Raw genomic sequence first — 22,668 nt, 5'->3', positions numbered from 1 at the left:
CGTGTGCCCTATAGCTTCTGCCAGCTGCATTTCAACAATCACACCCAAAATGGCAGACAGACACTGCTTAGCAATTTGAAGACACTTTTTCCTGGCTTGTAGGAGGGGCGATGATATTCCCTTCCAGATTTACGGCAGCTGTGAGTCAGGTTGCTTTGCCTTATTCACCTTGCTGTAATTCTGGGAAGTGCTCCCTCTGGTGGCCAACATAGGAAAACATGTCAAATTATTATTTCATTTTTAATGCTTTCCACCATGTGGTTAAAAAAAAAGGTTTCATGTGCGACACATTTCCTTTAACCACTTCCTGACCAGAGAATTTACCCGCCTTCCTGACTAGGCCCATTTTCACGTTTTAGCAATGTGCCAATTTAAAAGAAAATTGTTCTTCTATTACTCTTCCAATCTACATGTATTTCATCTTTTTTTTCTCATAACATATTGGGCTTCCATATTGTATAAAAAAAATAATAGATATATTTAACTTTTTAAAAAATGTAAAATGTAAAACGGGAAATAAATAAAAAAAAATGTGCATATGTAATTTTAGGTGTTTTTTTTTTTTTACATCTGGTGCATGCCACTGGGTAAACACAACTGAATACATATTTGGCAACTTGTGGCGTCTTTAACCCCTTAATGACCAGCCTATTTTAGACCTTAATGACCAAGCAATTTTTTACGTTTTTGAACCGTCGCATTCCAAGAGCTATAACATTTTTATTTTTGCGTCGACATAGCTGTGTAAGCTCTTGTTTTTTGCGGGACAAGTTGTATTTTTTAATAGCACCATTTTGGGGGACATATTATTTATTGATTAACTTTTATTAACTTTTTTTGGGGGGGGAATAGAAAAAAATCTGAAATTTCGCCACTATTTTTTGCATCCTAAATCTACGCCGTTTACCGTGTAGTATAAATAACATAATAACTTTATTCAGCGGGTTGTTACGATTGCAACGATACCAAATTTGTATAGTTTTTGTATGTTTTACTACTTTTACACAGTAAAAACGCTTTTTTTTCAAAATTATTTGTTCTTGTGTCTCCATATTTGAAGAGCCGTAACGTTTTTATTTTTTCGCCGATGTGGTTGTATGAGGGCTTTTTTTTGCAGAAAGACTTGTAGTTTTTATTGGTACCATTTTGGAGTAGATGCGACTTTTTGAACACTTTTTAATCACATTTTTTTAAAGTCAGGATTCACAGAAAACAGCAATTTTTCCGTCGTTTTTTATTACATTTTTTACGACGTTCACCGTGCGGGTTAAGTAATGTAATAGATTTGTAGTCGGGGTCGTTACGGACGCGGCGATACCAAATATGTGTAACTTTTTAACTTTATTTTGTTTTTTAAATACTAAAGCAGTTTGTAAGGGGAAAAAGTGGGTTTTTCATTTTTTTTTTCCCATTTATTTTTTCTTAACTTTCTTAAACTTTTTTTTCACTTTTTTACTAGTCCCACTAGGGGACTTCACTATGCAATGGTCCGATCGCATTTATAATACACTGCAATACTTTTGTATTGCAGTGTATTACTGCCTGTCCGTTTAAAACGAACAGGCATCTGCTAGGTCATGCCTGCGGCATGATCTAGCAGGCATTCATTACTGGCAGACCTGGGGGCCTTTATTAGGCCCCCGGCTGCCATTGGAGACACAGACACTCGGCGATCTTTTCGCCGGGTGTCGGTGGGATGAGAGGGAGCTCCCACCCTCTCTCCAAAACCACTCAGATGCGGTGCTTGCTATTGAGCACCGCATCTGAGGGGTTAAACAGATGAGATTGATACTGATATCGATCTCACCCGGCAGAGCAGGGACGCTCCCAGTCCTCAGCTGCCTCTGGCAGCTGAGAGCAGGGAGATTTGACAGCTCCCTGCTCTGTTTACTTATTCCGATGCCGCGATGTAAAAAGTCTATGGCATCGGAATAAGGCCCGTTAGTGACCGACGTAAAAAGACTATGGACCGGTCACTAACGGGTTAACTATACCAAATATGTGTGTATGTCTTACAAGCTGGGCGCAAGGTGGAGCTTACAATGAATAGTGTGCAAACTGGCTTTTGGAGTGCACATTTTCCAAAGCTAGTTCCATAGCGATCTTTGTGTATGCGACCCGTGTCACGGCCAAAGTCGCCGTGTAGCCCCAGCCCAAAAATGTACAATACATATATATATTGTGAGACAGTGACAGGTAAAGTCATTGAGGGAAGGTACATTTCCCCTAGAATCCTGTCATATGTATCCTAGGCTCCAGGGAATGAGTATTTTTTGCAATAGAAAGCTCTAGCCTTCCAATCTCGGCTTAAGGAAAAGCCGGAAAAAGGGCCTGGAGTTGGATTGGGGAAGAGCAGGGCGGGTTCCCCAATCCCTAGTCCATCTCTGTTTGTAGGACAAGGCTGCTGCTCAATTAGCTGCACCTGCAGCCTGTGTATAAAAAGGTGCAGACACAGTGTGTGAGAGTCTCACCCCTGACTCAGACCGGAGACTACTAAGGCTGGAGTAGTCTGTATTTTATGTGAGTAAAGACCTGTGTTACTTTGTGTCCAGTGCCTGGTAGGAAGGCACTCGGTATAGTTAGATAAATATCTTGTTTAGAAAGTGCTCAGACGAGCAGGATTTATTTTGTATTTTGCCTTGTTGTACAAGAGGCTGTTTCTTTGACAAGAATAAAACACAGGCAAAGCCCTGTTATGAACTTTAATGCACGGTGTCCCTGTCTCTGGCTACTAAGAAACCGCTGTACCAACCTCTCCTGATGCTAAACCCTCACAATATATATGATATGAAAGATATAGATAAAGAGATAGAAAGATAGATATAATAATAATCTTTATTCGTATAACACAAAAAATAAATACATCAAAATTTGGATCTATCTATCTATCTATCTATCTATCTATCTATCTATCTATCTATCTATCTATCTATCTATCTATCTATCTATCTATCTCTCTCATATCTATCTATCTATCTATCTATCTATCTATCTATCTATCTATCTATCTATCTATCTATCTATCTGTCTAAAATCTATCTATCATCTATCTATCTAACAGATAGATAGATAGATAGATAGATAGATAGATAGATAGATAGATAGATAGATAGATAGATAGATAGATAGATAGATAGAGTAAAACCAAATTGCTGTTTTTTGGTCACCTTAGCGCTCCACAAAATGGAATAAAAAGTGATCAAAAAGTTGCATGTACCCCCCATGGTAACATAAAAACTACATCTTGCCTTGCAAAAATAAGCCCTCACATCGCTCAATCGACGAAAAAATTAAAAAGTTATGGCTTTTGGAAAGCGGGAAGGAAAACAAGAAAATTGTCCGTGTCCTTAAGGTGTTAAGATTAGAGAGAGTTGTATAAATCTATATGCAGTGAGCTCCCTCTAATGGGAACTGCAGATACAAATAATCTTTTAACTATATAGCTTAGAAATGGGAAGCAATGTAATTAAAAAACAAGAGCATCACCCCCTATTCGCCACCCTATATTAGATGATAGCTTCTAAACCACCCTAGACCTCTATGAATATTAGATACTAATCTATAACCACTCTAGGGCACCCACAATATCGTTGTGAAACCCTTTACCACCCTAGATCACAGTAGATGTTAGATATTAACCCCTAAATCAGTCTAAACCCCTTAGGGTTTTCAGAAATACTACTGTAATTCCTAAACCAACCTACAGTATGTAAAAAAAAACATGTGCTGCAGTATATGTAGAAAGTTCTCCAGTATAACGCCATATCTTATTTGTAAACCACCCCAAAAACGTGGGTTTTGCATGTGCAAGAGTTCTGCATACAGCTCATAAACTCTTATCACACTGGGGGCTTTGATATCTCGTCTTGAGGATGAATACATCTCAGCGCGCAGCCTGAGTTAGTAATAGACGTAAGTGGCAAGTTTTTGGAAGCAATTTACAACTTACTAAGAGGAAAATGTTAGAAAATGTTATCACAAAGGTGTTAACTATACAACGTATTTCTCTTTTCTGATCCATAATGCAGTACAATTCATATTACTGCGCAGAATGACTTTTCTAAGTAATTACATTCTAACCCTTTATCTTCTCATACTGTTTCTTGTATCTCCCACAATTTCAGCTAAATGGGAATTTGTAACATTGATCTGTTTCCAGAATTCCAATTTCCTGCCAAGTGATTGGTCATTTTGCAAACAACATGTATTAAATCTCTGTCAAAAGGAGTTTATCTTGTTTACCATGTAATGAAATATACAGTGTAACATACTTAGATAAAGGCTTTCCAATGTACAGGCTATAACATATACGTAGAGAAGGCAGAGTCTTGGAATTTACCCCCTGGCTGCTTTCGTGGCAGGAAATTGTAGACTTCCTGGTGAGTACAAGCACATTTACAAAGCACATCACATGTAAAGTGGTTTGGGTATATTGTCACATTCTGCCGGCATCTGTCTAAGAGAATAAGAAAAATAGAGTGATTACTAACATTTCAATATCTTCCGAATTTCTTACAATTCCCAATATAGGTATTAGCTTTAAATGGAAGTTAAACCTCTTAACGGAAAATGACGTGCATGTACGTCATATGCGGCGGTTAAAATGCAATATATGGACATCATTCTGATCGTGCGGGCACAGGAGATGTGCCCGTGCGATCGTTGCAGGAGCCTGGCAGTGACTGACATTATGGCTCCCGCTGCAATGACAGGAATCAGAGATAATTTTGATCCTGGCCATTTTAACCCCTTAAATGCTGCGGTCAATTGCGACCACGTCATTAAAGTGGTTTGATGTGGGAGAGAGCAGCTTCTGTCACCCATCGGCAGCCAGCAAATGCAATCGTGGTTCGCCGATGGGTTGCTATGGCAGCTGGGGGCCTAACTAAGGCCCAGGCCTGCCATTACTGTATGGCTATTTGGCCATGCCAGAGGTGCAGCCTAATAGGATTTACACTAACAGGCAATAATGCTTTGGTATACTAAGCAGATTGCTAAAAGATTGCATTGCGAAGTCCTCTAGTGGGAGCAAATAATGTATTAATTAAATAAATAAAGTTTACAAAAGAAAAGTGTTAACATAAAAAAATATAAACCATTGTTTCCATAAAAACATTTATTTTGTTAAAGTGTAAGCAAATAAATTAAAAATGCATGTATTTTTATATATATATATATATATATATATATATATATATATATATATATATATATATATATATATATATATATATGTGTATATATATATATATAAGTATATATATATATATGTATGTATATATATATATATATATATATATATATATATATGTGTATTGCCACGATCGAACAATAAAGCTAACACATTATTTAAGCCACGTAGTAAACACCATACAAAAAAACCCCCACAAAAAACAGTGGCGTAATAGTTATTTCCAACCCCGACAAAAATAATAAAAGTTAATCAATAAGTCCCATGTACCCTAAAATGGTAGCAAAGGAAATCACATCTTGTCCTGCAAAAAACAACCCGCATATGGCTACATCAATGGAAAAATAAAAAAGTTATGCGGCGACACAAAACCAAATTATTATTTTTTAAAAGGGTTTTTCTTTGCGAAAAAGTAAAAAAACCTAAAAAAAACTATGTATATTTGGTATCGCCGTAATCGTTCCAAAAAAAATAGAACTAGGAATGCGCCAATGAAAAAATGAAAAAGAGTGCTTGGTCTTTGAGGCAAAAATAGGCCGAGTTGTTAAGGGGTTAGAAACTATTACCACATGTGCGACATCATTAGAAAAGAAGATATACTGATTTCAAGACACACATGGGAATGTCACCAAGGTGACTCCACAGTCCTTAGATTTCGGGGAATAAACACTTCAGGTCATCTAGAGGGGGAAACTGGGATAGGAAGATTTTGCAAAAAGAGGCCCAGTGGGTTTTGAGGATGAAAACCATCAAACCATTGGGTCTCAATGAACATGTATCTTATACTTGTTTTCTTTAATATCCATCTTATGTCCTCCTTCTATGATGGTCTGTTCATCCATACCTACCACTGCTATAGGTAGAGCTGAGATTTAACTAGGTTGGTCATCTATTTAAATGGCTCCCATTACTTGTTCCTCTTTACAGGTCCTCTCTGTGAGTATATTTGTCCTCCAATATATATTTAACAAATATAGATTTACTCCTCCTATTTTGGATACTGGGTCACTCTGTAATGATATTAACATTGGGCTTTATGACACTATGCCCCTTACATGTTATATACTCCTTTAAACACCAAGATGTCATTCTCCTAGTCACAATAATTGTGGGTTCTGTTGAGATAGTTAAGGGTATTCCGGAGAAAATTATCGTTCCTGCATCGCTTTAATTACGGTGTTATGTTTCGGCATTTAGCATAAGAGGCCGCTTTGAGTTCTCTTGGCAACTGGTGATGCGTGTGCATCCCCTATTCTGACTGGTTGTGCAGCGAAAAAGGGGGCCGGTCACACGGGTAAACGCCACTCTGACGTTCTGTATGCTTAGCGAGTACTAATCCTAATAACGCAATGGAGGAGGCGGGACGTAGCCTTCATATTCTCTGTGTTATTCTGGTGCACGTGCGGCCAAACACTAGTGTCGTATGCACGATGGCAGACACTGATAGCATAGAGTGTGCTGACCGGCAATCAGAATTTGTGCTCCCCTATAGACTTGGGGTGCAGAAACGCGTGGGGAAATCTACACTACTAGTGGCAGACAGATCATACCAGTATTTGTTATTACTGTTACAGGTGTCCACAACAGAGACATTAAGGGTATGTTCACACGCCCTATTTACGGACGTAATTCAGGCCGAAAATACGTCTCCAAATCGTCTGCAAACATCTGCACATTGAATTCAATGGGTCTTACAGTGTTCTGTGCAGACGGGCTTTATTTTTTACGCGCCGTTGTCAAAAGACGGTGCGTAAAAAGACAGCCGCCTTAAAGAAGTGCATGTCCCTTCTTGGGACGTAATTGGAGCCGTTTTTAATGACTCCATTGAAAAACAACTCCAATTACGTCCGTAAAAACTCGATTACGAGCAATTACGTCTGAAATTCAGGAGCTGTTTTCGCCTGAAAACAGCTCTGTAATTTCAGACGTATTTTGCGCTGTCGTGTGAACATACCCTGACAGAGGGCCAATACCCTCTGGATACTTTGTTGCAGTAATTTGATCGTTCTGACATGTCTGTTACCAGATCTATTTTGGCTACAGTGCCCAGTTTTTAATACAAGACAAATAAGGCTATGTTCACACTGAGTTTTTTGCAGGCGGAATTTCTGCCTCAAAATTCCATTTGGAAGTTTGAGGCAGATTTTCCTCTCCCTGCACGCCGATTTTCGCAGTGTATTTCGCCCGCGGCCATTAAGCGCTGCGGGCATAAAACGTCACGAAATATGCTTTCTCTGCCTCACATTGAAGTTAATGGGAGGTCAGAGGCGTAAACGCCCGAAGATAGGGCATGTCGCTTCTTTTTCGGGAAAAAGATGCCTCCGCCTCCCATTGAAATCAATGGGAGGCATTTTCGGCCCGTATTTGACGAGTTTTTTGGTGCGGTTTCCGCGTCTCTAAACTCGTCAAAAAAACTCTGTGTGAACATAGCCTATAGTTACTTTTAATCGTTCATTCAGGCAGTGAATACAACATTTATCTTAAATGTATACACTTATTTTTTGAAAATAAGGTTAAAAACTATTACAAGTTGCATTGTTTAATCTGTGACATTGTTAGGGTATGTTCACACGCTTAACAAAAAACGTCTGAAAATACGGAGCTGTTTTCAAGGGAAAACAGCTCCTGATTTTCAGACGCTTTTGAGCAACTCACGTTTTTCGCTGCGTTTTCGCTGCGTTTTTTTACGGCCATTTTTGGAGCTGTTTTCAATAGAGTCTATGAAAAATGGCTCCAAAAACGTCCCAAGAAGTGTCCTGAACTTCTTTTGACGAGCCGTAATTTTACGCGCCGTATTTTGACAGTGACGCGTAAAATAAAGGCTTGTGGGAACAGAACATTGTAATTCCCATTGAAAGCAATGGGCAGATGTTTGTAGGCGTATTAGGAACGTTTTTTCAGGCGTAATTCGAGGCATAAAACGCCAGAATTACGTCTGAAAATAGGCCGTGTGAACATACCCTTAGTGTACAATAGGCTACCCAAATAATCAAGAACTAGATTGGAAGGGTGAATCCAGTCTGTAATGCTTTACGAGTTCCCACCAAACTAATGAAACCAGGAAATGTAAAGGCATCTGATGGATTAACGTGTATCTTCACTATAACAAATATGTCCACTGATCCTGGAATGGATAAATGCCACTGAATGGCTTTTGTATACATTGGCAAACCTCGGAGATCCTAAATCTGAAAATAAATAGAGGAGGGGGCATCTTTAACATTGCATAGTTATTTTTGAGCAACAGTCTACTGTGAGCTAGAATTCTACATGGCAAACGGCAAAGGTTCTAATTTGTCCAGTCGCTAGTTAACCAGGTTACTATTGCTATAATTTATTGTGTACATCATTGCTACTAGAGTGTGTCCACCTACAGAACAAGAACGATAAATTTTTAAGATCTGATAAGATCCCTAGGGAGAAAAGGGTGTTACTTAATTCTAGCTATATGCACTTTGCTGCCCCTAGTGGCAATTATACAAATAATTTTAATCATTTAGCACTATGGTTCGTGTGTTTGTCTCTCCCGAGCAATGCCAGAAAGGGAGTTTATCTGTTCTAGGAACTCCAAGCCCCAAGGGCGCTACTGATGTGTAAACAGACGCACACATACTGTATATATAGCTGGAGTATACCCAAGGTGAGATCTTTATCTTTAATATGACACGATTACAGACGTCATCATAATGCTCAGCACATAACTTCTTTAAATGTTTAACCTGCATACAGTATTTAATACAATTGAGTGTGACGTTATCCATGGAGAAATGTTTGTGGCATCTAGTTTCTGTCTAATATATCTCCATGGACCTCAGTTACAAAAGGCAAGAAGTGCACATAATTAGGATGTTTCTTGTAGTTTCCTCGCTACATGTATTTATTATTGAGACCTTCCTATACTTGTAGCAGTTTTAAGTTGATTGATGGTGTTTGTTAGAAATCTAGGTTATTTTGTAGGGTTCTATGACAGTAATTTAAGCTAGTAAATTGATATGCATGAATCTATTCCCTGCATCTGCCACAAGCTGCCCCCACAATGCCCCCAGGAGGTGCCCAAATGACTGTGAGCTAAATCAACCATAGGCTTGTCTTGCTGATAGAAAAGACAAATAACAGCTAGATTTTCTGGAATAAAAAGAATAAGTGGCATCTAATGACAAGGTAATAAAATGTTGGCAGAAGCATTTGTGCATTTTCTTCTTGCATACAAAGCAGCATAATCTTGACTATCACTCACTACCATTACAAACACACAACATAATTCTATATATGATAAGAGCTAAGGCTGAATGAATGTCGTTTGGAAAATTTTGTGCACTTCGCTTTGCATGGTACTACAGAAGTACCACCCTCCCCCCGTATCCCTACATTACCGCTCCCCCAGGGTATAAAATGCAATGCACCGTGACAAAAAGTAACCAACAAGCCACCATCCTGCCTTACTAGTATTCTCCTCTGCATATGACCTTAGTTGTTTGCAAAATTTCCAGGATTCTCCCTTTTTAAATCTATATCTTAAAGACTGTTCCCTATAAACTGTGCTTGAATTTCGTATAAATTGTCTGACTTTCTAGTTCCTCTGTAGATATATGTATTTTTTTTATGTAACTACTCTAATAAAATTTAGTTTTAGAAAATACTTACTGTAATATTTCCCCATTAACTCTTTTTAAAGTCATCTAAAGATTCATATGAAACGGCCCTCTAATGGTGAAGAGGCTCCATGCATACACATCGCTTATTATCGGCGAGATTGTCTTACACTGAAATTGGAAGGGAGTATTAAATCAGCATAATGTTTATGTTGATAAAAATGCAATATATTTTCTGTGAGTTCTGTAAGATTAGATATTTTGGCTTAGAAGGAAACTCACATTTAATGTAATTTCTTTATAATGATATACTGGATAAACAATTTATATTCAAAATGTTATGTGTACATTAGGTGCTGCCAGGCTTGCACCACCTTTTTTATTTCTGCACCAATGCAGGGTCAAGACAAGAGGTAGACGAGAGAGTCAGTCGCCTAGGGCACGACTACCTTTTTTCCAAGTGGGCTACATTTCAATGCGCAACTTCTTTCAATCTTCATTCCCAGGGTTCCCACTCTCTGATAGGCACTGCGTGTGTGTGTGTTTGTGTGTGTGTGTGTGTGTGTGTGTGTGCGTGTGTGTGTGTGGATACTCTCTAGCGGTCACTGTTTAAGAGGGAACTGTCTTGCAGGTACTGTTAATTTGAATATCCCCTAGAATGCATTGTGTATGGGGCACTATATAGCTGGGGCACTGGGTATGGGGGTATTCTTGGGCCCGCACTGTGTATGGTGGCAAATACAGCAGTGAGTGTATCAGACATGTGAACACTTAAAGGGTTGTTCCTAGGTCGTAAGGTGATGGCATTTCGCTAGGATCCACCACCACATCAAGGTCGGAGCACCACCGATCATAACATCCTAGTGATATGCCATCACTTTATGACATGGGAAAACCATTTTCAACTACATACATCTGTAACGTAGTGTTGACGGCATGGAACCATGAAGTCCTAGTGATGACAAAATGATTGTGTCTCATTGGGAAACGTTTCTATATACTGTTTTAGGAGTTTCCATATTATCTAGATATTATTCTATACATTAGGACAACAAAGGCAACCTACATCTCCATGTGGTCTACATTGCCTTTCAATATGGCCCTTGCCAGGAAGGATTGTACTATTAAGACTAGTGCTACATGTTGATGTCTGATGGCAGCATTACTGTTCAGTCTGACAGTCTGTGACACAACTCTTTAGTAACAGCAAGATGTAATGTTATGGTATGACAACATTGCATATTAAGATCTAACTGTAGCTAGTTTTGAGGTTCTCAAAGCGTGTGTGGTTTATGCAAATTAGCATAAAATAAGGCATACTGTTTTGGGGTGTTCCTGGGCAGTGCATGTGTGGGGCTTAAAATGTTCCATGATTTGGAATGTTATGGGGTATGAAGTTACACCTGTTGCCTGAGGGGTCGGTCCATTGAATCGGTGTCATTCACACCCTGTCAGGCCGTGCACTAGGCATAGAAAGTGGGCAAGATTGACTAAGCAAAATGCACAAGAATTCTGCTCCAAATTGTGTTTTTTTTAAAAATGGCGTACATGACGTGCACAAAATGTATTAGCTGTTTTCAACACTTTTTGCAGTTTTGAAAGTTTTCTAGAAAAAAGGGCTTAGAGGAGTCGTAAAATGTGACATATTTGTTGATAGTTTGTGCTTTTTGCTTTGGTCCAAAATATTGAATGCACTTTTTTTTTACACAAATTTATCATACAGTAAATATACTGTGATTAATTTGGCACAGTTTCTGCCTGTCTTGTCTAGTTTTATAGTTTTATTCTGTCTATCTTTTAGACCGTATTAATGAATCTTCCTTCCTCCTAGAGTTCGCCTTTAAATGGGTTGTACGTGGTTAGGAAACGGGGTCTACTTTTTTTCAGAAGAAACAGCTTTTGTTGTTGGATGTTGTGAAAAAAAAGCAGACCCTATTGAACTTTAAATATACATTTTTAGTTCTTTACACGTGATCTTTAGATTTTTAGTAAGCACTAAAAACAATGGATGAAAATAGTACAAAAATGAGACACAAAAATATAGCATTCCTTTGTCGCATTTATTGTAAAAAATAAAGTCTTGTAGCTTTGGCTACTTACAGTTGATATCTCATTTGCTTTAAGAGTCAACTCACAACTTCTAAAATAATTACGAGTGTGCATTAGACTGAAACACATAGAAGGTGAAGAATTGCTTTTGGTCATGTTCACTCAGGAATAATCATAGTTTATGATTATCTACCTATATGCTCCTTGAAGACAGGCCAAAATGCCGTAATGTACAAAAGGCACTGTTCTATATGTTAGACGAGGGCCAGAAAGCTGTTATCACCAGGAAGTCTGCTAAGTCCTTAAAGGGACTGCCACCTGATAATGCAATTCAAGCATATTCTTCATCAATGTACAGAGAAGGTCCAAACAAGTTTATCTTCTTTCCACATAATCATCAATAATGTTCAGCGCCTACAGTTGTGGATTTTGGACTTTTGGGGAATTAGGTAATGTCACATGATATTGCTCATTTAGACTGTTAGATGAGGTTTGTATGCTGGCTTAATAATACATGAGCCACAAATGTGCAAAATAATTTTTGACTGCGAACGCTCAATCAGTTCCTCTTCGTCTAAGTCTGATTTCACTGGAGCCTGAATAGTAGACACTTGTTTTACTTGGAATGCAGAAGTCAGCAACAATTCTTTATTGTCCAGGAAACAAATCTTTGCCTCATTTGTGGCTCCTTCATTCCGTGAAACAAGGATGAAAATTCTGCTTTTACTAGTATTTCTAGAAAAGTCATTCATTTGTTATTTTTGTAGTCCTAACAGCATGTTGTGCAGCTGAGCCTGCCGGGCTAATGGCTCCTGGCTTCCGAAAGATTTAATTCCGAAATGGCATTTCAGGAATCATTATCCAAGCATGCAATATTATTAGTAGGAGGAAGCCCTGAGCTGGTGCTGGGTTAATAGTGGCAAGCCCTCAATGCCAAGTGATACAACAACTTAATTAGCAAACTGGAAAGACCAAATACTAAAATAATAAAAATATACATAACATCAAAATATCATAAAAAGTGTATAGAACACAACTAGAGTCAAAGCAAATGAACCCTTAATAGCAAACACAATGGAGCATATTTATCATTACATTCAGAAGAAAAGCTCTCAGACTTTTTCACGCTTTTCTTAAGGGAGTTTGGATTGCAAAGTGGGGTTGGACTGGTATGATCACATTGGTTACTGTATATTTTTGGAAATACAACAACAATATTACACAGTAAAGGAAGTATTTTTACCCATATACACTACCGTTCAAAAGTTTGGAATCACTCCGAAAAACGTTACAATTTCAATGAAAACTCATATCAATCAAAAAAGTTATAAAATGTATAGAAAATATAATCAAGACGACAAATTGAAAAATAATGATTTCTGCTATATGGTGCTTTAAAGTTTGTTTTCATCAATTACAGCCCTGCAGTCCTTTGGCACTCTAGCTGTGAATTTGTTGAGGTAATGTGCAGAAATTTCACTGCATGCTTCCTGAAGCATCTCCCACAAGTTGTAATGGCTTATTGGTCACTTCTTTCCTTCCATAGTGAAGCTGCTACCACAATAGCTAAATGGTATTCAGATCCATTGACTGCACTAGCCAAAGCATTACAGACAGAAGACCAGAATTCACTTCAATGGGAGAAATACCTGTGAATCGCCGCTAAATGCGTGTCGAAGATTCCCATTGAGAAAGTAGAAGTGAAGGGGAAGCAGTGCTCGTACAAGCGCTGCGACCCCCTTCAAAACGGCTGAACGGTGTGGGACCCAGGAGTCGGATCCCGAGCCATCAGTTATTGATGGCCTATCCTAAAGATAGGCCATCAATTTTTACTGGCTGGAAAACCCCTCTAAATAGCACAACAATTTTAGTGATCTAACATAATTGCACTAAGGTTTTCTAACGGGGAATTATCCTTTTAATATGATCATTTGGGATTAGCGAACACAATGACCACTGGAACACAGGAGTGATGGTTGCTAATACTTGGTTTATGTTTGCTTATGTAGATATTCCATATCAAATCACCCATTTTCTGATCAATTTAATGTTATCTTGAAAAAAAACAAGGACATTGCTGCTTATTTCATATAACAACTGTGTACTAAGGGAAGATCTACTGTTCAACTACTGATTTGCTTCCAAATCCAGTATATCCCTTTTTCTGTTAAATCTTCATTATGTATTTGGGAAATGTGGACTTTCCTAGGAACTGCAGCTCCTGGTCTTTTGTGAATTCTTAATAAGCTGTGATACCAAAAAATATGTTTTTTTCTTGATACTTTGGGAATTTCATAAAATATTTGTTATATTTAACAGCCTGTCCATCTGGAACATACAAACCTGAGGGTAAACCAGGGGGAGTCAGCACTTGTATCTCATGTCCTGATCCAAATAAAACATCACCACCGGGCAGCACATCAGTGGACGATTGTGTATGTAAAGAGGGATATGAAGAAGAAGGTCTAATCTGCAAAGGTAGGGCTAACCATTTCATGAATTTATTAACTTAACATATTGAACATACAACACAACATTAAGTTATGACAGTGCCCAAACCAGGACTAGATCCAAAGAAGAGAAGTAGAAGTTCTTTCCTAAATCCTTTTCTTTAGGTTCCATTCTTGGCTGTGGCGGAAAAGAAAAAAAAAACATATAAAAAAATGTCATCAATCCGCCCTGTGTGAAACTGGCTTAAAGGAAATTTCCATTTTCTTAAAGTATTGGTTAACAGTCTAAGCGCTTGTGTTGTCACCATTTTGTTCTAAGGAGCAAATCTTGATGACTGTGATACTGATCGGGGATATTTGCTAACATAGCCGTATAGGTTCCTGCTGCTTTAAAGATCTATAGATTTATACTTTCCCTTTATTCTTTTAAAAATGTAGCAAACCTTTAACATTTTTAAATGATAATTTAACAGAGAAAATACAAGGCTTATAGTATCATGTAAGCCAGGGGTCAGCAACCTAAGCTATGGGCTGTCCTGTATGGGGAATGACACATATTTAATTCTCTGTTCACACTTGCAGGTTGTTTCAGCTGTATAATTCCATCCAGTAAAAATAATTAAAACCTGATAGACCTATTATAAGGCTCTGTTCACACTTGCATTAATGAGGTCCATCGGGGAATTCTATTGGGCCGTCCAGTATTTTTAATGACAAGAATAGCACAGTCTGCAGCGCCATTCAATCTGACAAAAATACATGAATCATAACTAACCAATCTTATTCACCACGGATCCTGTACAAATGGAAGCCATGACTCCAGTCTTCTCTAGTTAGGCTGACATCACACTTGAATGTTTCTGCAGTATGTGTTTCACCCTGTGACTGATCTAAACTGATTGAAAACTGATGACTAAGGCCCCATGCACACGAACGTGCTTTTGCGGCCGCAATTCCCCTGAAAATCCACGGGAGAATTGCGACCCCATTCATTCCTATGGGCCCATGCACACGATCGTGGTTTCCACTGTCCGTGCATGGCCCAGGAGCCTGGACCGCAGAAAGAACGGACATGTCTTATTACGGCTTTGTTCTGCGGTCCAGGCTCATAGGAAATAATGGACGCGGCCATGTGCACGGTCTGCAATTTGCGGGCGGCTTGTGGGTGACACTCCGCGGTCGGCCAACTCGAATATCATGGCCGTGCAGATGGCTACGTGTGCATGAGGCCTAACAGTTTTCTTCAGTTTGTTGAATCTGGTGTCACCACTTAACTTAACTATGATGTTAAAAACGAATGATGAACTGATTAAAATGGATGCACTTTGGTATCAGATTGAGTCCCAAATAAACAAATAGTATCCACAGAGCAGCACTTGGAAGTTACTGATTCTCCTTGCAGAGATTCAGTTGGTAGGGACTCTTTAGGGCAATGATCCCTGGGAAAAAATTTGCAAAATAGGTCTCCTCCAGAACAAAGAAAATTGTTTCTCTAGTGCCACCTATCAGTGCCTATCCTGTAAGTGAATGTCCAACTCTATACAAGGTCGGACATTGATTTACGTATAGGGACAGTTTTTGTATTTTGCATCGAATCCGTAGACATATTCATCATTGTCAAGTTTTTTTTAAAACAAAAACATACTAAAAAAAACAAAAATGTGCACCCAACTTGACTGAAAGACTAAAGAAAAGAAAGCATACACTTACAATTCCTCCACATGTCGACGGCCTGTTGTTCAAAATAAAGTATGGAGTGCGTTTACAACCTGATAGACTGAGCTGTATTTTAGCGCTGAATACACTTAAACGTATTACAATGTAAGCTAGGATTTATGTCTGTGTAATCCATAAACGACATTATACAGCTATGCTTTAGGCAATATAATACCATGGGGACGGCCAAGATTTACCCATTCTGTTCTTTTATTCTATCACTGTATTGTCTGCTTTCATTGCAGCCTTATGTTAATCTCTCCTCATGGCAACATTAACTACTTAAACGCATAGCATATTTCTACTGCATATGAAGCTCGTGGTAACTTGCCGCAGATTTCATCTCGGTTAATGGGAATGCAAATCATTATCCCATAACACTTGTTTTTGTATTCTAAACATCATTAGTTGTGCGCTGCCCTGAGTTGCTGCCCCCAGACAATGGCTATTTCATCCAGAACATCTGCAACAATCACTTTGATGGAGCCTGTGGAATCCGATGCAAGACAGGGTATGAAATAGTTGGAAGCAGCATTCGACTCTGTCAACCAAATGGACTGTGGTCCGGCTCAGACGCCACCTGCAGAGGTAAGATAGCGATAAATAAACTTTTGTGTTTCGCGAAGAAGACACAGTAGCCACAAAAACATAATGTCAGGCATTCAGTCATTATACAATCAGGTTAAAACAACAAAACATTAATTTGAATTAACTCGCTGACCTAGAATCGGAGGGATCCTTAACAATTAAAGGTCCTCCACTATCTCAGAAGAAGAGTTTGGCAGTATTCGGAGAGTGTGTGAATACAGTCATTTGTCACTTTATCACATGAATAGGGATTTAATGGCTATAGAAAGAAATCTGCATCCCTTAAGCTGTTGTGTTGTGTGTTTTTATAATTTCCTTAGAAACATCTGGAGGATTTTTGTCCTTGCCAAGATGATTTTAAGTGGAGATTTTTAATAGACATTGCCATAAATAGTATTTACGGTTAAACAATGGGTTGTAACAGCTATTTAACAAAGCTAAATGACTGTCGGATTCTATTTCATTTCATACACTGTTCTATGCACTGAGATGTCAGACTTTAATGTAGGTGTTGAATAGCTTGGCATTAAAATGTTCCCTTTTACAATTACTTTATGTTTATGCATTTATGAAATGTAACTTGTAATATTTATTCCAGTTGAAATATAGAAATATGTGTTGATGGAAAAAAAATAACACATTAACCCATTGATCATTTCTCATTTATTCTTATTGTATTAACAGTCTAAAATGAATAAAGTAGATAATATAACTAGTTTGCGTTTTGCTTTATTTTAAAACGCATGATCTACATTGTATGTTCACAACATGCCATAAAGTAAAATTAGTTCTGGAGACGAGCCAGCTAAACATGGCCATATGTATGTTACGCTAGGTGTACGTCGGATGAGTTTTTGTATTAGGCCTGTTGAAAGTGGGCACCCAACTCGAGATGGCCTCAACCTCTTACTGGTTGTGGAAACTTAACCCAGGGTTATGGCTTTCCTTTTGACACAGAGTGATAAGGCTGGGTAACAAAGATGGGCAGTGTAGTGGCAGGAACCATCACCAGGAAGAGGAGAACTTTTTGATTTTTGCCTTGGGACCCCCATGAAGTCTAGTATGGAATATAAAACAATTTGGTTTATTGTAAGACAATAGGGTTTTCCAATTGTTCTATAACAAATTATTATTTCTGGACATTAACTGAACTTTCATCTAACTGGTAATAAAAAGAGGCAGAATGGTATAAACATGCATTAATCATTTCATAAAACATGACTAAATAATGAAAAAAAAAATAATCTTCTGCAGTTCGAACTTGTCCAAATCTTCGTCCCATTGAAAATGGCAAAATAAGCTGTTCGTCAAGTGATACTTCATATGGAACTGTGTGCTCTGTGACATGTAATGATGGATACAGATTGCAGGGACGTGCTAAACTTGTTTGTCAAGAAAACTCATCCTGGGATGCAAACGAGCCAATCTGTACAGGTATAGTTCATCTTATCGTCAGAGATGCTTATGCTAAACATATGTTGCACAACTAATCTCATCTTGTCTCTTGTCAATCATTTACTTGACTATATTTGGTGAAAAATCTGAGGTCCCTCGTAGGCAATGTAAATGGCTTTGTTAGATAGTAGCATGGCAGAAGTGCAAGTAGTCCTAAGAGGTCTAGTTTCTATTATGAACATAAGTAAATAGTAATTATTATCTAATCATATTAACTTGTGTCTTGCAGAAATCTACTGCCCTGCGTTTTCCAAGCCATCTAGTGTCCTGATATTTCCATTGACTTGCGGAAAAGAGGCAGCCATATATGGATCGGTGTGTTATTTCGGATGTCAAAAAGGATTTGCCTTGTCTGAAGTCAAAGATGAAATAAAATGCACATCCAATGGGAAATGGAGTGAAGATGTCCAAACTGCAACGTGCAATGGTAACAACAAAGCAACAAGAGTAACAACGCAGCAGATTAAAGGGAACCTGTCACCAGCATTTCACCTATTGAACTTTTCTTATCCCTCACTGGCCGCTGCTATAAAAAGTTAATTACCGCTATCCCCTCTCCTAAACTCCTCCTGCGACTGGAAATAACGGTCTGCAAACATTTCTCGCCTTATATCGTAATAATCCGGTGTCCCGTTGTACGCACAACCCAGAAGAGGAAATCAATGCACAAGCACAGGATTTTGTGTGCTGGGGGAAGGCGAGGAGCTGTCAATCAAAAGTACGGAGGCGGGGTAAACTCGGAAAGACTTGAGGAATGAAGATTTGACTCTTTTCAAACGAAGGTTTGAGTCTTTTAAAATGAAGATATGACTCTTTTCTGCTCAATAGCATACGGTGTGGGAACACTAAAAACGGAATACTAAAGCTACAGAGCCGACTAAGAAGACAATTATATGTTATATAGAAATTATTTTTCACCAACTACTACATTGTATTGCTGGTTTAATAGGTGAAATGCTGGTGACAGGTTCCCTTTAAGTAACAATTCTACTTACATTTAAATGGAGGTGCTAAAAATGTTGTAATAATAATGTAAATGTATCACAAGGCTTTATAAGCTAGGACCCCCGCTGGAGTCAATTTGGACTTTTAATGGAGTAGTGTACAATATCCATATTAGGCCTCATGCAATTGTGGCATGATCTAATGACGTATGTATAGAGGTATTCGCCCCTTGTAGCATTGCTATTAGGGGAGAATATCTCCCTTCATATAGCACATAACTGACCCTTTACTGCAGGACATGGAGGCCATATGGCTCTGTACTAGTGAGTTGTATGGCCTCCATGCAATGCCATACAGGCTCTATGCATGCGGCCTTTAACCGTTCGCTGAATGGGGAAAATATATTAAGACTGGCGTGTCAATCGCCAGTCTTAAACGCATGTCCGTCGGCCGAAAATGTGCCAAATATATTAAGAAGTGCATACCTCTTAATATATTAGGCATATCTTTGGCTGTCTGTGCAACAGAAATGCAAATCTATGCATTCTTTGAGCAGGTGTGGCTTTGCGCCATAACTAATGCCAGTTTCTGGCGTAAGTTATGATGAATCTGTTGTTCTGGTAGAGGCCCCACTCCTTTGGCTCAGCCCTACCCCATTTTATCACCTCTCATGGAAAGTTCAGAGAAAATTAAAAAGTTGCAAATAGTAGCGCGACTATGGCGTGTTCCAAAATTTGCAACAATTTTACGCCGGAAAACTGGCGTAAATCTTTTGATATATATCCATCTGTCTTCTTTTGTGTTTCAGACATTGAATCTCCAGTAATCACATGTCCAGATAATATATCTGCGGAAAACATTCAGCATCAAAATACAGCTCAAATAGATTGGGACATTCCAGAAGCAACAGATAATGCAGAAGAAGAGGTAACCATGACAATTTAAACTCTATTATTAGAAATATTATTATTTAATATTAAAACTGATATTGAGGTGTATGAATTTATTTATTGTAAAGATTTAAGTGGAGCAATTCTTTTTAGAAATCAGTTCTATGTAAATCAACCTTATTCATTGCACAATGGAGAGTTATACAACTTTCTAATATACTTTGGGGGGAAATTTATCAACCTTTCTATGCCAGTTTTCTGGCATCGAAAAGTTTCAAAAGCGCTTTTTTACACCATCCTTTACAAAAGACGGCCACATCGACCCAAAAAAATTATTAGAATCTACACCAGAAAAGTGACGTAAATTATAGTGAAATCTGCGCCAACTCCTAACTGGCATAGATTTTGATGTGGGGAGCGTAAAAAGATAAAGGCTAATGACGGACCCCGTACCTTGCCCCCCTAATCGGATTACCCCCCAAGCACCCCACTTTATACAATTAAATAAATGAAACAAGAAAACAAAATGATGCTCCCCTCACCGCTCCTTTTCTCCTCGTGGTCTCCCTCAGGGGACCCAGAGGGGAAAAGCGAAGAGGAACGGTGAAGTGAGTGGATTTTTTTATTCTATGTTTGGGGGAGGTTGGAAGGTGCAGAGCAGTGGTTGTTGGTCCACAACTATGGCGGTGATGGCCAGTGGGAAGATGCATATGACTCTTAATAAATGTGTCACATCTTACTCCAGCAGAGCAGATAACTAGGGCTGGTGTATGAAACACCAGTCTTAGTAAATCTGCGCCAGTGTGTTTTATTTTCTCACTATTTTTAAGTTCTCTGTTTGCTGTCGGTGAATTGAGACATTATAGTTTATATCTAGAGGCTGAAGACCAATACAGATTAAAAACTTCTCGCTCTGCTGTGAGCATCACAAATCTCTCCCCTTCCCTTGTAGTTTTCTACATTGTATTAGTGTAGGTAAAATGTATCAGCCTTAAATCTAGTCTTCTTAGCTCACAGGGAATTTCCTGGGCTAAATTCAATTATACCAAATGCTAAGTTATGAGAAATAGAAATGTATGGTTTTTCAGTCTCTGGATATAAATAATAGTGTCTCTATTCACTGACAACAAACAGAGCGATATTAAACATGATGAGGAATTGAAATACAAAGTATGTTCATTATACAATGAGTGCTTTATTTAAAAAAATAAAAATAAAAACGGAAATCCATTTTTATAAAACAATATACTGGGAAAGTTCTTTATGTGGAAACACAAAACCTAATAAGTCACCATAACAAAATAGTGCTCCGTCTTGGAATTACCCTATGGTTTAACCTTCCACAAGAGTGAAGGTCAGAAGGGAGAAAGTGAAGTGAAGATGTGGTGACACCAGAGAGCTAGAGAGGGGCAGAATTTTTATATTCGTTCAAGAATCTGAAACTTATGAAAATATACTGTTATATGAAGAGATACTGTATATGCAAATTGGAGCTCATGCTATACATGATATAATCTCATCATTATCTGACACTTACAACCACATTGAAGGACAATCTCCTAAAGAAATCCCTTCATTACACATATAGGGGTACATTTATTAATAGTGTTGTACAGTTAGACAGGATAAAACTAGACCAGACAGGCAGAAACTGTGCCAAGTCTATCAGAATGGCGCACACAGAAATGTTTATTTTGGCACAACTTGCTAGACAGACACTTTGCCGTCCCTTATAACAGCTCATAGTGTACTTCTCACCAATCTGCTACAATAAAGTGGTGCTTGCTGTTAATAAATTTGGCACATTTTATGACTTCTCTTAGATAAGACACTTCAAAACTGTTGAAGAAGGTGCAAAAGTGTCTAAAACACACCTTAAATTTGACACATGCCATGTTCTCAATTTTTTGGCACAATTTATGCCAGAATTGTGCCGTCTTATACATGACAATTGTTAATATCTTATTTGCTCATTTATTAGTGCTTTTAAAGGCCCAAAACGTGTACTTGATCATTAACAATATTTTGTTAGTTATACAGATTAACTCCTACCGCAATTTCGAAAAAGGGGGGCTAGATGCTATAAGGTAGAGCATACTCCTAAAGTAACAATAGAGGCACTCCTATGTAAACATTTAAACACTAGAGAAAAGAGAGGAGCATAAAAGCCATGTATTAAAATATAGCTTTATTAACACATAATAACATACACACAAGATATTTAAAAAGGTACAAAAAGGACAGGAGGACACTATTACAATTCCAGTGAAAGTATGTAGTAGCAGACTACTTATAACACATGGTAAAAGTATCAGACACTCAAAATCGTTGACTATGAGGTATAGGTGGTAACACTGTAAAGTTATCATGCCAAGACATAGTGCCAGTAGTACATAGTGATATGCAAAAATGAACTAAAGTGCTCATGATAAATAAATCATCCAAAAAACAAATAAGTCCACCCTTTCCCTCTGCTTATAGAGAGTCTTACCCATTGGTAGTTAGTAGAGAAGTCTGACAACCGTGCACAGGACCCCAACGCGCGTTTCGCAGTGTGCTTAGCCTTGAGGACTACTTTTGGATGATTTATTTATCATGAGCACTTTAGTTCATTTTTGCATATCACTATGTACTACTGGCACTATGTCTTGGCATCATAACTAGTGCTCTTTACAGTGTTACCACCTATACCTCATAGTCAACGATTTTGAGTGTCTGATACTTTTACCATGTGTTATAAGTAGTCTGCTACTACATGCTTTCACTGGAATTGTAATAGTGTCCTCCTGTCC

General features: G+C 38.3%; 1 protein-coding gene across 1 annotated transcript in view; it reads left to right on the top strand.

The window, feature by feature from the left end:
* The window catches only part of SVEP1 (sushi, von Willebrand factor type A, EGF and pentraxin domain containing 1), a 376,990-nt gene that overhangs the window by 107,052 nt on the left and 247,270 nt on the right, over window positions 1–22,668 (top strand). The window contains exons 4-8 of the mRNA XM_075825648.1: window positions 14,152–14,310; window positions 16,407–16,586; window positions 17,841–18,020; window positions 18,271–18,468; window positions 19,795–19,913. Coding sequence (XP_075681763.1) covers window positions 14,152–14,310; window positions 16,407–16,586; window positions 17,841–18,020; window positions 18,271–18,468; window positions 19,795–19,913 — 836 coding nt within the window. The remainder of the gene's footprint in view (window positions 1–14,151; window positions 14,311–16,406; window positions 16,587–17,840; window positions 18,021–18,270; window positions 18,469–19,794; window positions 19,914–22,668) is intronic.

The sequence above is a fragment of the Rhinoderma darwinii genome, chromosome 1 (genome assembly GCF_050947455.1).
Source record: "Rhinoderma darwinii isolate aRhiDar2 chromosome 1, aRhiDar2.hap1, whole genome shotgun sequence".
Classification (NCBI taxonomy): domain Eukaryota; kingdom Metazoa; phylum Chordata; class Amphibia; order Anura; family Rhinodermatidae; genus Rhinoderma; species Rhinoderma darwinii.
This window is presented reverse-complemented; position numbering and strand designations above follow the sequence as displayed.